We start from the raw sequence: 15,408 nt of genomic DNA, 5'->3' as shown, positions 1-15,408 counted from the left end.
CTTCCTTACAACATTATATTTGCAACACACATTTGCACAGTATATGCTTTTTGTAAGTTACGCAGCAGAGCTGAGGAAAAGCTGATTATGTTTTATAGCCCAAAGCAAGTAACTATATTAAAATTCAGAAATAAAGTATATGTATTTAATGTGAGATACAAAGTCAGCTAGGAAAAAAAATGATGGATAATATATTTCAGATTTTTTTCCAAAGCCAGAGGACTTCAGTTTTTTACATTCATGGTTTGAGTTCTTAAGGGAGATGCCACTCATGAGAAGTCACTTAGTTGCCTCATAAATAGAATAATTTAATCAGTGGTGAAAGATTAGGCAAAGGAAAACACCTATTCTTTACATATGACTCAGAATATGCACACAAGCTAGATGTTAACTGTATTTCATATTGGAAGCTTGGAAGACATTCTGATATCGTTGAAATGTGTTGGGAACAGAACAGGCTCACGCTGGAGCAGAATTTATCTGGTAACAGTAACAAAGCACACCACACTTACTTCTGCTTGCCATGGAAAACTGTTTATGGAGTATTATCCTGTAAATTAGAAAACTTTATAAATAAGCAAATTTTCTGGAATATATCAAGAGCTTAAAGTATGACTTTGTGTGCCTCCCATGCAGAGACACATATTTTGGTATTTAGGAATCTGTTTTGTCCTAGAGGTGTGCTTTATCGTGGTTGTATTTTAGGTGCTGTGCAGTCTTGATACACTAAGTATATTGCTGTATCTAGGTTAGTATCTTTGAATAGCTTCTTTGAGGTTACTGCTTCAAGTATGTTATTGCCCTACAGCATGAGTATATCATGTTGAAGATTTTGACAAACTTTGCTTTTTACCTTGCTGCTCTGCATGAATCTATAACCCCAGTCTGTCTCCTTTTTCATGCCTTTTGCAGCATTCAGCTCTTGTGCCATATCAGTTTTCATGATTATTAAAAGTATTGATATTTTTTCCATTTCTGTAATTTCATAAGCAGCAGAAGAATATATGATTTGTTTTATAAACATAATTGAGCTTTCCAAGTGTCATATTTTGCAAATAACAGGTTTTGATTTTAGAAGACTGAGACTTCTGCAATCATAGGGCAGGTTTAAGCATCCTTCTGGCAATGGCACAGCAACACTTGCGTTGATTTAGGTTGAAATAACAAGAATGATGCCTTTTTATTACTGTGGATGCTGTGCTGTTAAAAAGGTCTTCATATGTTGGGAAGGGAATGGATTGTTTGGTGTAGTCTTAATTTACAAGATCACTATGAGGCATGATAGGTGAAAAAATGAAGTTGTTTGATAGGTAAAGGAGCAAAACTGACATAACCAATGTGGATATAGCAAGAATTAGTGTAAGAAGAGATGAGGACAGATGGAGATTGAAAAAAAGCTTCCCAGAGAAAGTTAAAACGAGAAGCTGGTTGATAATGTATGTAGAAGTAATTCAGAAAAATTGAGGCGTGTTTTATGGTATCATAATGGAAAACAATCATGAGGATGACTATTGAGAGAAGGCTGTGATATTTAAAGTCTTATCAAAACTTACACTCAGTTTGTTTCATCATTAGGAAAGGGAGAGGCAGAAGTGTTTGTTTTGTAAAGTATGTGGGTATCACGTTCTCATTATATACAGACTTTTCAGCTTGTGGTTTTTGGAAGACTTACTGCATTCCTGAGCTGCAGATCCTAAGTTAATAAACCTTATTGAAGATCTTGGCTAAATAGTCAGGTAACCTCAGGGTAGTCCAGTGTTCCAGGCTTGCATCCACTCAGACTGTGGGTGGACCTTGTTCCAGCTGCCCACAGATGTACCTCTAGATGATTTAGTAGAATGAGGTTAATTCTGAACATGATTGACATAGAAAAAGCAGAGAATAAAAATTTAAGGTATTTCAATTAACGAAGATAGAAAAGATGGCTTGGGAAATTACGAAGATTTTATAAAAATTATTTTGGGGTTGAAAGATTATTCTGAACTTAAATATCTTAATTTCACAGGGTTTGTGAAGCATTGTGAATAACGTGCTTGGAAAGGACCTAAAAATTGCTTTTCTTATAAAGAATTTCTTGGCTTTTCCTTTGATATGACAAGTTTTCATATGTTGGAGTAGTGTATGTCATGATACTAAATAAAATGCAGAGTCTGACACAGTTGGATTGAGCCTGCATGCGCTGGTTCTTGCCTTTTCAATGATTACAGATAGGCAGTAAAAGTACTAAATCCATCTGTTTTAAATATTTTAAATGGTTTTATTTTCTATATTATAAGCTGCCACTTGCCAGCCAAGGTAAGTGTGATTTAAGAACAAAAATTGAATAACATAGAGAACAAAGAGAATGTAATTGTTGTTGTTATTATTTATTCTTACTATGTGAGCTTGATTAATAAAAATACTACAGGCTTTTGGGCTATGACTTAGCCATCCAGCTTCCATTTAATTTTCAGTGGCCAGTTATCTATGCTAACCACAGTTCTTAAATAATGTACATGTTTTACCAACATTGTCCTTGGTGTGCCTCTTATGGACATACCTGCTTCTTGTTTGGTTTGTGGGTTTTTTTAAAATGTTTTGTATAGACTGTGCACAGTTAGAAACCTGGTTCTGCATCTGCAGGGTCATCAGTGACATTGACTACAATGTTCCTTTCCCTGTTTTGAATGCCCATTTCGTGTCTTTCCCACTGGATGTAAAATGAATAACACCACTGACATTCTGAATAGTGAATAACTTTATTCGTGTAAATATTTACTATATTGCTTCTTAGAAGTGGAGAACTGCTGTGTATTTAGAGGCTGTGTTTCCTTTTGTTTGTTCTAATTATACTAATTTCCTGCCCTTCTGTAGAGCAAACTATTCAGTCTGAAGTTTGATGTTTGCTTTTTGTTTGAATTTAGATGCTATACCCCATGATTGTGTCACCAAAGTCATATGGCTGTGAAAAGGCAAACATGACCCTTGGATGCCCTGGAAAATGTATTGTCAGTAGAAAAGCGAAGCGTTGGCACTATGGTAGAAAGTGTTGGTGAAACTTCCTCTGAAATACTGGCACTAGAACTGTTACCATTCTTGGTTAAGCAGGGTGACTAGAAGACTGGGGAAGGTACAAAGAGGTCTGCTCGGGTTATTAAGGGAATGGGGATTTACCTTACAAGAACAGATTGATACAATTCATTTAGTCTAGTAAAATAGTAGCTGAGATGGGTACAGCTGCTGGGTTTTGCTGTGTAAGTGGAGTAAATGCAACAGAAGGAAAAAGAACTATTTCAGATAGATGTCAGGTCTGAAGACATTGGTTGTAAATAAAGTGAGTATGTAAATTTGAAAAAAGATCATCACCCTACGAGGAGTATGGTTCTGAAGCAGGTAGAAGGGGGAGGGACTAAAAGAACTGCTTTCAAAATGGCACTTCAACTTATGAAAGGATGGCTGGCATAATATGATTCTTACAACATGAGATGACTGGAGTATGTGTCTGAAAAGCGTTGTTGTTGTTGTTTTGCCTTTTTTTTTTAATTCAGCTTGTTGAAATGTGTTTAAAAAAACATTATTGTGCTCTGAAATGTCAAGTTTAGGAGATACTTCCAGGTGTCGTGTGTGCTGTGGATTTTTTTCAGACACAGAGCCTGAAACCCTAAATCTTCAGGCTGAATAATAAGTCCACAGAAATCCATTGGTACATTTTCTGAAGATCTATTACTCCATGACCTTGCTGAGGTCAATTGTATGACAAGGTCAAGTGCCAGGTCTTGCGCTTGGGTCACAACAACCCCATGCAATGCCACAGGCTTGGGGAGAGTGGCTGGAGAGCTGTCTAGTGGAGAAAGCCCTGGGGGTGCTGGTCAACAGCCGCCTGAACATGAGCCAGCAGTGTGCCCAGGTGGCCAAGAAGGCCAGCAGCATCCTGGCTTGTATCAGGAATAGTGTGGCCAGCAGGAGTGGGGCAGTGATTTTGCCCCTGTGCTTGGCACTGGTGAGGCCGCACCTCGAGTATTGTGTGCAGTTTTGGGCCCCTCACTACAACGGGCAATGAAGCTGGTGAAGGGTCTAGAGAACAAGTCTTACGAGGAGCAGCTGAGGGAGCTGGGGTTGTTTAGTCTGGAGAAGGCAAGGCTGAGGGGAGACCTTATCACTCTCTGCAGCTACCTGAAAGGAGGTTGTAGCGAGGTGGGTGTTGGTCTCTTCTCCCAAGTTACTAGCAATAGAATGAGAGGAAACGATTTCAAGCTGCATCAGGGGAGGTTTAGATTGGATGTTAGAAAAAACCTTCTTAACTGAAAGAGTGGACAGGCATTGGAACAGGCTGCCCAGAGAGGTGGTGGGGTCACCATGCCTGGACGTGTTCAAAAAACATATAGGCGTGGCACTTCAGGAGATGGTTTAGGAAGCATGGTGGTGTTGGGTTGATGGTTGGACTTGATGATCCTAGAGGTCTTTTCCAACCTTAATGAGTCTATGATTCTATGAATTTAGTTTGTATATGTAATAAGCATAAAGGAAAGCAGATTTAACATGACGTTAAAAGGCTGGTATCTCTTATGTAAACCCGGCTTTTCTGAAAGACTAGGAAATTCCTTTTGGTGTTCAAGGAATTTGGAGGATTGCTTACCTGAGAGCCCGTAAGATGCAAATTGATATGGATTATAGGAAGAACATTAGGATAACTGAATATGACTTTTTTTTAATGTGTGTTTTATAAACCTCTCACCTTTTGGATGTGCTTAAACCACTATCAAAAGAAACTGCTTTTCATGGCTTTGTTTTTGCTTGTGTATACAGAGTTGGCAAAATGCACATTTACATCCACTGCTATGTAAAAAAAAATTTTTTGGCAGTGTAATTACTTGCAGAGAAAAGGAATTTATCATGTTGCTTTACTATAGTTTATCTGCACAGTCTTAATATATTTCTCTGTTGTGAAGTGGAATCCAGATTTCTGATACATATCATATCTGTATTTCTGGAGTTAGGGGATACACAAGGAAATAGTTGGAGTTTTCTGTAGCAAAGATGACTGGGACGTCTGTCATATTTGGGTTTGGCTGTAACTAATTCTTTTGTTAAAGATGGAAGTTCACTAGTACAGACAGGAAATACAGAAAAGAAAGTTTAGAGATATGAAAGAAAAATGAGGCTTCAGCAGTAGTTGTCAATGCATAAATGCTGCATATTTTTGCATGGAGTTCTTGTAATATTCTTTCTGGCACCCTTGGCCTTGCATTGTGTTCAGAAATGCCCATAAATAATGGAAACGCTGAAATGCCTTCTTTTCCTGTTATTAGACTTGAACTTTATAACATTTTAATTCTAATAAATTAATTCATAGTGTGGAAATTTGTATAATAGTTCAAGCATTGGTGCATCTCTGACTTATTACATTCATAATATTCTGACAGATTTGTGATGTTGCACTTGCTTGCATTAATTAGGGCCATTCATTTAATCAGGAGAAATTCAAGATCATAAATTCAAGTCTTCTCAAATGTCTAAGTAACTTTTCATTTGAAAGAAGTCATCATACACTAGATGACATTGTTCACCATTCCATTTCTGCTAAATAAATTTTATAAAAATTATAGAGTTGGCTCCTGGTCAGAGACTGGAATCCCAGGGTGGCCAGGGCATTAGGCAAAAACCAGTGTTTTGAATAGAAGTGCCAAGATTTGAAAAGTAGCAGAGCTTCAGCTAACCTTTGAAATAGCTCCTGCAAGTTTCCTTACTAAGGAGATCACTGGTGTCTCCATGTCCTTCCCATCTCTTTTGTTGATCTTGAATTGTGGTTTCTCGTTTGACTTGCCTGTGGTTATGTAACTCCTTGGGAACTTTAGTCAGTGACTTCTGTCATTTGCAGTGCTTTGTCTTTTGAATCCAGTAAATTAGACTATGTAAACTTCTGCAAAGCCTTTGATAGTGTACAGCCTGTGCATGTATGTGCACAGGTATATGCATCGACAGTTGCCTGCTGTCTTTTTTTGGACATGGAAGCAAGAAAGACTATAATATCTTGGATAAAACAGTAACACTGCATTATATTTGGAAATCAGTCTTGGAAAAAAATAAAGTTACTATAACAACAGAAGAAGATGGTTTCATTTTATATTTACCTGTTTTACATTTTTAAAATGTTCGAGGTTTCAAAAGGCTTACCATCAAGAAGATTAATATCCTTTCTAGGTCGGCTGCAAAAAATGATCAGATACTAAATATGTCGACTTCACTGTTACCCAGCAGGATGGTTTAAAACTAACCTTTGCTTCTCTTTTTTTTTTAGTTTAGGCCAAACAAAAATAATCTCATCTTCCTTTCCTTTCCATCACAAGTTATCTTGCTCTTTCAGTCTTTAAGATAGTCTTTCTGTAATAAAGTAAACACAGTATTTCGACTGGACAGGAGGGTCTTCTAAACTGGTGAAATCACTTTCTTGTCTTCCTGAAGTGTGTTTTCAATTTTTGAACATACACACACCCTCACACCCCATGTTTTTCTCCTGCTGTTCTGAACTGAGGACTGAAATAACTTGGTTTTAAAATTAGCGTATGTTCTAATATATTTTATATAGGTTCTGATGTTTAAAAGTTCACTGCACTAGGAAATGCTGATTGTTCTTTACTGATTCTGCAACTGTATAGATTTTGTTTGTTTGTTTGCCATTCTAGAGCTGGTAACTGTAAAATGTATTGAGGTAAACTCCTTTTGAACTTCCTCCAGGAAAATAGTGTCCGATGTCTCTATTTGGGAAAAACCTGGAAAGAGGACATGCTTTTTATCAAACAGTTGTCATTTTTTTTTCTGCTTTTTTTCTTACTTAGGAAGGTTCTACTGCCCCTGGAAGTAAACGTTGGGTATCACAGTGGGCCAGTTTGGCTGCTAACCACACACATCATGACCAAGATGACATCAGATTGGAGTCATCTGTGCCTACTCCATTAGAAAACGGTATTAAAAGCTTTTCTTGTTGTAATAGTTTCTGCTGAAGAAATCTGTGAAATAGAGAAAAGAGTGATTATGTACCTACCTGAGTAGCTTTCTTACTCTTAGTTCCTCATCTTCACCTGAAATTCTGTCGTGTTGTTGAGAAGAAACAGCATAAAAACAAGCTCAAGAGTAGTGTTGTTTGGAGAGTGCCAATATTAAACTGAATGTTGCTAAAACAAAAAAATATAAAAACTGTCCAATATTAAAGAAACTTTCACTTGAATGCAGTTTGGGTTGATCTGCATAGTGTATGCCCTCACATCTTTCTCAGTACTGGCCCCAAATCGGAGCTTAATGGATTGATTGTTAAACAGTCCGACCTGAGACGTCATTAATCAGTCATTATCCAGCTGAAGCATAGCATACTTCTTTATCTTGGAAATATACAAAACCTTCTATGTTTCTCAAACATCACAGAAACCTTCTCCTCAGCAATCAACAACTTCTTCTCCGTTCTTGTGAGTGCCATATGTTCAGCCTGCATCTCTCCTTTAACTATTCATGTTTCTTATTTTAAATGGTTTGTTCTTTAAGACCTACACTCTTGACTATAAAGGAGTTACTTACCTTACTTTACTTCTCTGCTGTTTTCCTTCTCTCAATTTCATCTTAGAGAGGATGATTTAACACAGAATTCTAGTGTAATTTTTATGCTGATACTTCTGTATTGAGGTGCAGTGAATGTAACTCTTCCTTATAAAATTGACTGGTAGCTACAAAGGGATGTTGTGTTAATGAATGCTTCATATTCTGATGGTGATATGCTGTTTAGTGGTCAAGAATTAATTAATTATCTGTCTGCTACTTGAGATATGTTTTTGTCCTGCAATTCCAGCATTTCCTCTTATTCCATCTGAGTTTGAAATTTTCAGCATTAAAGAAAGTTTAAAAGAACAGGGAAAAAATATGTTTTAGGAGTAGAAATGCTTTTCTGTGTACACCACTTCTGAACATACACTACCATCTACAGAGCATGTCTGATAACCTCTTGTTAGACATTGGTGAGTAGAATAATTATTTTTTCTATAGTTTTGAGCATTTTTAGGTGGCTTTTTTTCCCCAAAAGTTACATTCACAAGTGTAATGTGTGTTCTCTACTTTTTTGTTATAGCTGCTGGCTTTCTTCAGATTTTCAAGGATCAAAGTCTGTTACAATTTCAGAGCAAGCTACGTCTTTGACCTATAAGTCAGTCTCTCAGAAGACTGCATTTTCAACTGATAAAACCAAGTCTTTAATGCTTTCAGAGTGGAGCCCTTTGATTCTCTCCCTGCTTGGACTGCAAACCTGGTCCCAGCACTCTGCCCAGCAGTCAGGCCCTCTACAGAAAAAAAAAAATTACCTATTACTAAGTTCTTTAGTTTTTTTTCTGGTTTTCACCACCACCACCACCACCTTGGGTCCTCAGACCAGTGGAAAAATGCAGTGACAGAGATTTCTCTGAAGTGTTTATCTATTCCACGTGATGTATATAAGAAAAAAAAATAGCGGGGCAAAAATCTGATAATGATATTGTGCAGATTCTTCTGCCCAAATTTTAGGTTTCTTAGTAAGTTTAGATAACTCCCTTTGTTCTTGTCCCAGGTTAGATGAACAGAACCATTGTCTGAACTGCTCAGCCTTGAATCCTGTAGGCGATAATTTTATTTTTTTTTCTTACAAATTCCCTCTCTCTCTCTCTTACAACACCTTGACTTAGTTGCAACTAATATATGCATTTCCTAAGTGGATTTGTGTTGGGTTTATTTTACTGCCCTCAGATTTTAGATAACAATAATAAATTAATTCTGATACTTTCTGTGTTCTTTATAGAGACTTTACCTGCACAATTTATTCTTTACTGGGTAAAAAGCCAGTTAGCTTCTTCACAAAAGAGTTAGCTTTTGTATTTAGCTCTGTATTATTCTGGTACAATGAAAGGAAGAGAAAGAACATGACTTTTAATTCTAAAGTTGAATAAATAACTTGACTGTTTTAAAAAGAAAGGTGAAACTGAAATATTATTGGCAGTTTCTTCCAAAATGAAGCCACTGTTTTGTATTGATTAGTAATTGAATTTCTATTCAGGTTTGTATTCAGCAGATGAAAGTATGTGTGAGCATGTTTAATTAACTGCTTCGTCAAATACAGTTATTTTTCTGGTAATTTACTTTTTGAAGTAAATTGAAATTTGAAGTTTTAAAATCATAGAAAATGAGGCTGTTTATTAAAGTAAACAATAAAATACATTCCAACTTCATAGTCTCATTTTACTTTTTGGGGAATTGTACAAATAAATTTTGCTTTTGATGTTGTGTAATGCAAAGATTTGTATCAATGCATGGAAGAATTCTTACCAGTAACTGCTGCTTCTATAGTAGCTTTTCTACCCCTCATAGCGGCTGAACTTTGCATAGGATACTGAGATGGAAAGGGGAAGAATTAAATTATCTGATATACCTTGGACATAGAATAGTGGAAATAAAGAAAAAATTTTGCACTACTTGGAAGGATCAGGTATACATACAGGGCACTTAAAGTCTTAGCTCCTGAGACTGATCCTTTGGGTGGTTAATCAGGGGGTTTGGTGGGGTTGGTTTGGTTTGGTTGTTTTTTATATTGTTTTAAATTACCAGTTTCAGATGGGACACTAACTAGGATCTCCTTTGGAGAGATGGATGCTTCTTTTACCGTTATAAGAACTTGGTGACGTAATTGAAGCAACTACTGCACACTGCATACTCATACTGCAAGAATTCTAAAATTCTTAAGGAGAAATCCAGAAAGGATTCAAGCACCAAAAATGTACTGAATACACAATTTGCTCTATATGTCCAAAGACCCATTACAAAATCTGTCTTGTTGGTTTAGATGCCTGTATTTTCTGTAGAAATCTTAGTAGTTCAACTTCACATAACATGTATATAGCCAAAGACAGTGCTGAACAGCTCCACACCTTTCTCCTACTAAAGAGTGTTTGAAATTCACCAAGAAGCAAGCTACATGCCTAAATATGTATGAGATTTGATCCGGCAGGTATGTCTGAGAGAAGTCAATCCTCACAGATGGCAATCATATTGATTTTCATTGAACCTCCAGTTTTTTTATAATTTCCAAGAAAAATAGTCCAGGAATTAGAAAAATCTTGATTAGATTTCAGGGATACTTTCTGCTTCTCAAATGAATGTCCTAACACAGATTATACAAAAAAAAGGTGTGAGTCATTTTGCATTCTTCATCAAAGGTGTGACACTGTGCAAAGAGAAAAGAAAGATTGAAGAGCTCAGATAGGAAGTAGCAGATATGTACATTTGTATACATACAGTATGATTGTTGATATTCAGTTAAGTGCTTAGAGAATTCTTGCAGAGAGGGAGGCCCTATACTCCTGTTTATATTCCTGCAACAACCAATGTTGGTGGCAAGCCTTGATAGAAAGATCCCAACAGGGTATGCAGAGCAGTTGTTTATAGATCTCTCCTAGTAAAAAGTTAATTGACAGATGTATGTTGGTAAGTATGTCACATTGTATTGCAACAACTGGCAAATGAACTTGCAAAAAGAATAATTTTCTATCCAAACATTCAAAGTCAGAGCAATTCATAGAGCAATTTGTATTATCTCTGAGTAATAAAGGTTTGTTTCTGACAGTACCACTGCTATGTTTGTTAAGTGGGCAAGGAGGGCACAGTCATCACTGGAAAAATAACATTTGGTTTCTAAAATGGGGGTATTCAGCATCGATGATTCCTTGCAACAGTTCACGGATGGCCGTATTTTTTTGCCTAAAGAACATTCTATATCCACTAAGTATTGAACGGAAGTGCTTTAGCAGTAGTACAGCATTTTTTTGATGCTTTTTATACATTTTCTAGATACTTCTATACTGCTTTGGGTTAAAAGCGTTCTTTTTGCTCTCTCACCCATAGTAACTTCTTCATGAGTAGGGCTTTTCAATACTGCTGGAAGAATGTCTCCCAGCACTGCAGCCTCTTCCTTGAGGGGATGTTTCATGGGTAGGCTGTAGCCCCTTGGTGAGACAAGACCCTGAGCTGGGGAACAGGCAGATAGGTAGGAAGGAGGCAGATCTTACTCTCTTCAGTAGCTTTGAAATCTGGTGCTGAATATGTTTAGGAATGCAAGACTTGCTTTCCTCTCCCTGTTTCAATGGCTTGCTGATAAAACAGTGATTTGTTGTGTGCTATCTTAACCTACTGTGAGAACATAAAAACTTTATGCTCATATATACGGTCCCTGTGTACACAACTGACCAAGAGAGTTTGATTTTAGTGAAACCATATCTCATGTAGCTCAAATTCTTGTAACTACGAAAACTTCCCTTTTTATATGATAGTGATCTTAGCCCATATTATAGAACATATATACTGAAATTACAATGAAGCAGGAAAAAAAATGCCATAGTCTCTCTGCAAGAATGACACAAATGTTCATGAAGTATTCCCTTTTCCATTATACGGTGACAGAGTGTCAGCAAGGTAGTCATTAGCCCACAATGACACACAAACAGGCAATTGTTCAATCACAACCAAAATTGTCCATGTTTGGGAAGAAATTCTGCCTGTTTGTAGCAGAGCAGTAGGAAAGGATGTTGTTCTGTCTTTGCACTCTTACCCTGCTTCTGAATTGACTCTGTCTTTTCCTGCAAGATGCTATTTTTAGGAAGCATGTTTTGGAAGATGGCTCTTTCTGTCCTGGTTACGTCTCTGCAGTAAACCAGAAATGGTTCATTGCAGTAATTCCATTGCAACCTTTGAGACACTGCTTACATTAGACACACACTCTCTATCAGGACTTTGGGTTGTGTAGAACAAACTGTTCTTTTGTGTGATACTCTTAATGTTAAACTTCTAGTAATACAGAAATTGTTTTATATATATAATTTCTTTAATCAGGAGATAACTGTTCTAAATTATGTTAGTACACGATTTTGTTCAGGTTTTATTACAAAATGTAATGCAACATTGAAATGAAATAATGTAGCTAGTTATGTACAACTTATTGTACTTTGGAGGTAGTTAATGTAATTCACAGAGTTTCCACTCTGTAATAAGAGGAATGTTTCCACTCTTTCCTGTAAAGAGGAAATGATGCCTAATGAGAATAAGACAAGGGGTAATGGGCTAAACTCCAGCTCATGTTAAAGAATAAGAAAATTATTTTGAGAGTTATCCACCTAAATAGCTTATAGGGATAGTCAAATCTCCATCAACTGAGATTTTTAAGAACTTGTTAAATGGTTTTAAGCATATATTTGTCCAAGTATAATTGATCCTGCCGTAGAACAGAGAGATACAGTTCTATGTTGTTTTATTAGTCTTAATGCAGCCTTAAGAGTTTAATGTTTCTGTTTACCTTGCTATTGAATGGCTTCTCAGATTTTTAATGTTTTTTGGGTCATTTTTAGATGCAGACATCAGTGAGTCTGGTATTTCCGTTAGAAGCACTGGTTCAGCTGCTTCTATGACCAGCCAAGGCGAGCGAAAGAGGAGGACACTTCCACAGCTTCCCAATGAGGAGAAAGTGAATGAAAGCTCAAAAGCAAAAACTACATCTCATCAGAGATCAGAAATAGGTGAAAAGCAAGACACTGAACTTCAAGAGAAAGAAACTCCAGCTCGTGCCTCAGATACTGACAGCAGAAGTATAGCTAAATCAAGCAGAGCAATGAATGGTCTTTCACCCAAAGCTACTGGAGACAAAGTTTTTTCTTTCCCCAGCTCTTCCAGTAAAGAGAGAGTTGAAACTGTCAGAGAAACTTCTGTGGTGAAACAAGCTTTAGCAAAAATTCAACAACAAGAAAGAAAGGAGCAAGGACACTGGACACCACCAAAATTATCCTCTACAAAACCTGCTGCAAACCAGGTTGAGAAAGGTAGGGAGGAGATTGCTACATCACCCAAAACTTTGGATAATCAAGACAAAGCTCATGGACATGTTACAGATAAAGCAGAAATGAAGTTGGCACAAAGCGAGGGGAAAAGAAGAAAAAATGAGGAAACTATTAAAGGACAAAGTCCTAAAGTGTCTGGAGGAGACAAAAAGGAACCTTCAAAACCATTAGTGAGGCAAGGTAGCTTTACTATTGATAAGCCTAGCACAAACATACCTATAGAACTTATTCCTCACATTAATAAGCAAAGTGGATCTGCTGCCCCTTTATCATCTGCAAACAGGATACGTGACAGAAGTGATTCAATGGACACTGATTCCAGTCTGGATACAACACTCATTTTAAAAGACACAGAAGCTGTAATGGCTTTCCTTGAAGCTAAATTACGTGAAGAAAATAAAACTGATGAAGGTCCTGAGACTCCTAGCTATAACAGAGATAATTCCATATCACCAGAATCAGATGTAGATACAGCCAGTACAATCAGTCTTGTTACTGGTGACACTGAAAGAAAATCCACGCAGAAGCGGAAGAGCTTTACAACCTTATATAAAGATAGATGTTCCTCTGGTTCCCCTTCAAAGGATGTTTTAAAATCTTCTACAACAAGTGCCAGAGAAAAGATGGAAAAGAAAACTAAAACTCGATCTTCAGATGGTGGGTCTAGAGCTGATGCTCGCAAAACTGTGCAATCCAGTGGAAGAATGAGACAACCTTCAGTAGATTTGACAGATGATGATCAAACATCTAGCGTACCTCATTCTGCCATTTCTGATATCTTATCTTCTGACCAGGAAACCTACTCTGGCAAATCACATGGAAGAGTTCCTTTTGCCTCAGCAGATGAACTTTTACATTCCAAAATGGAAGGAAAGTCAGCTAAATCGAAAACCTCTCCTGTTGCACTTGGGCAATCTAGTAAATCTACTACCCTTCCAAGACCTCGTCCTACAAGGACTTCTCTCTTGCGCAGAGCGCGGCTTGGTGAAGCCTCCGATAGTGAGCTAGCTGATGCTGATAAGGCTTCAGTGGCTTCCGAAGTGTCCACTACAAGTTCTACATCAAAACCTCCATCAGGGAGGAGAAGTATTTCCAGAATAGACTTACTTGCTCAGCCTCGCAGAACTCGACTTGGCTCTTTATCAGCTCGTAGTGATTCTGAAGCAACAATAACTAGAAGCACTGCCTCATCTCGTACCCCAGAAGCTATTATCAGAAGTGGTGCAAGGTTAACATCAGCAGCAGATAGTAGTAAAGTTTCTGCTAGAACTCGAGCCAATAGCATTTCTCGACTTTCAGATTCAAAATCCAAATCTTTGGCTTCAGCTCATAATTCTCCCTCAGGTATGTGAGAGTATTTGAACTAGTCTTATACAATACTAGCTAGGTTTTCAAATGTTGACTTTTTGGGGTTTTTTTTTCAAGGAACAGTTCTTATGAAACATTTGTTAAGTTTTAGTTGATTGCAGTCTTTCTCTTTGGAGTAAGAGGTTTCCTTGGCACTCTTTGGATTTCTTGTTTTTTAACTTGAAACCAGTAACAAAGAACTGCACTGAGGCATTCAGATGTGGCAGCACTGATAGGACAAAAACAGAGCAGAGATCTCTCTGCTCAAGTCATAGTAATAGAAGTTCAGAAGGTTAGCAGCACTTCTTACTACATAGAAGATATAATATTTATTTGTAAGGTAAGCTTGTAAATATGCTGAACAGCAAGCGTTCCTTGAGGTATACCATGAGCATCTGTAGGATAATTATAATTTAATATTAGATTCCAGAACTACAAAAGTGAGATTTGTTTGATAAAAATAACAACTATGAAGTAACAAGTGGAAAAATGAAACACAAACACTACGTAACTAAATATCATAAAGTTAAGTCATTTGTATTAAAAAGTTTGCCTTGCCTTCAAGTAGTTTCTGTTCTCTGTTCCAAATAATGACAATGTATGATTTCATCATGATTTCTAAATCATGTCAATCTTTTTTCGTGTGGTAGTTTCTTTACTATAGTATTATCTTATGTATGGAAGGAAAAATCCATACAGTTGATTAATTTTAACTTAGTATTCTGTCAGAATTTAACATAACACTTTAAGTGCAAGCAGCATGAAAGGCTGTTAGTTTTCTTCCAACAGCAATATTAAATCAACCAAAATTAAAATGTGGGAATTCTAACTAAGCCAACTTTCATGTGGAATGAATATCTAAAATTGATGTCCTCTTGCTAAGCTTTTTTTGTCACACTACCAGCTTGATCTTATTTGAAGCCAATCTACAACCTAACAAAAAATAGAGAATAGCTTCCAGTTTTTTGCGCTGCTACTGATATTATATATTCTCCTTTACTGCTTCCCATTCAGAGTTGATACAAACATCTGTGATACTTAAAATTTCCCACAGTCCTACTGCCCTTTTGTTGCTTGTGTATCATGAATGTACCTTCTTAGGATTCTAAGCAGTGTTTATTCCCCAGACAGGTACCTCTTGGCTGTGTCAGAAATTTCTGTAGAGATGGAAATGAGGTGTTCACTGAACTAT

At 37.0% G+C, this 15,408-nt stretch overlaps 1 protein-coding gene across 9 annotated transcripts in view; it reads left to right on the top strand.

Moving 5' to 3' along the window:
- CEP170 (centrosomal protein 170) overlaps positions 1-15,408 on the top strand; it is a 106,595-nt gene that overhangs the window by 67,987 nt on the left and 23,200 nt on the right. For all 9 annotated transcript variants that reach the window (XM_064445795.1, XM_064445796.1, XM_064445791.1 and 6 more), the window contains 2 exons: positions 6,816-6,942; positions 12,384-14,213. In XM_064445795.1, coding sequence (XP_064301865.1) covers positions 6,816-6,942; positions 12,384-14,213 — 1,957 coding nt within the window. The remainder of the gene's footprint in view (positions 1-6,815; positions 6,943-12,383; positions 14,214-15,408) is intronic.

The sequence above is a fragment of the Phalacrocorax carbo genome, chromosome 3, assembly GCF_963921805.1.
Source record: "Phalacrocorax carbo chromosome 3, bPhaCar2.1, whole genome shotgun sequence".
NCBI lineage: Eukaryota > Metazoa > Chordata > Aves > Suliformes > Phalacrocoracidae > Phalacrocorax > Phalacrocorax carbo.
The sequence above is the reverse complement of the archived record's forward strand: the minus strand, read 5'-3'. Positions and strand labels throughout refer to the sequence as shown.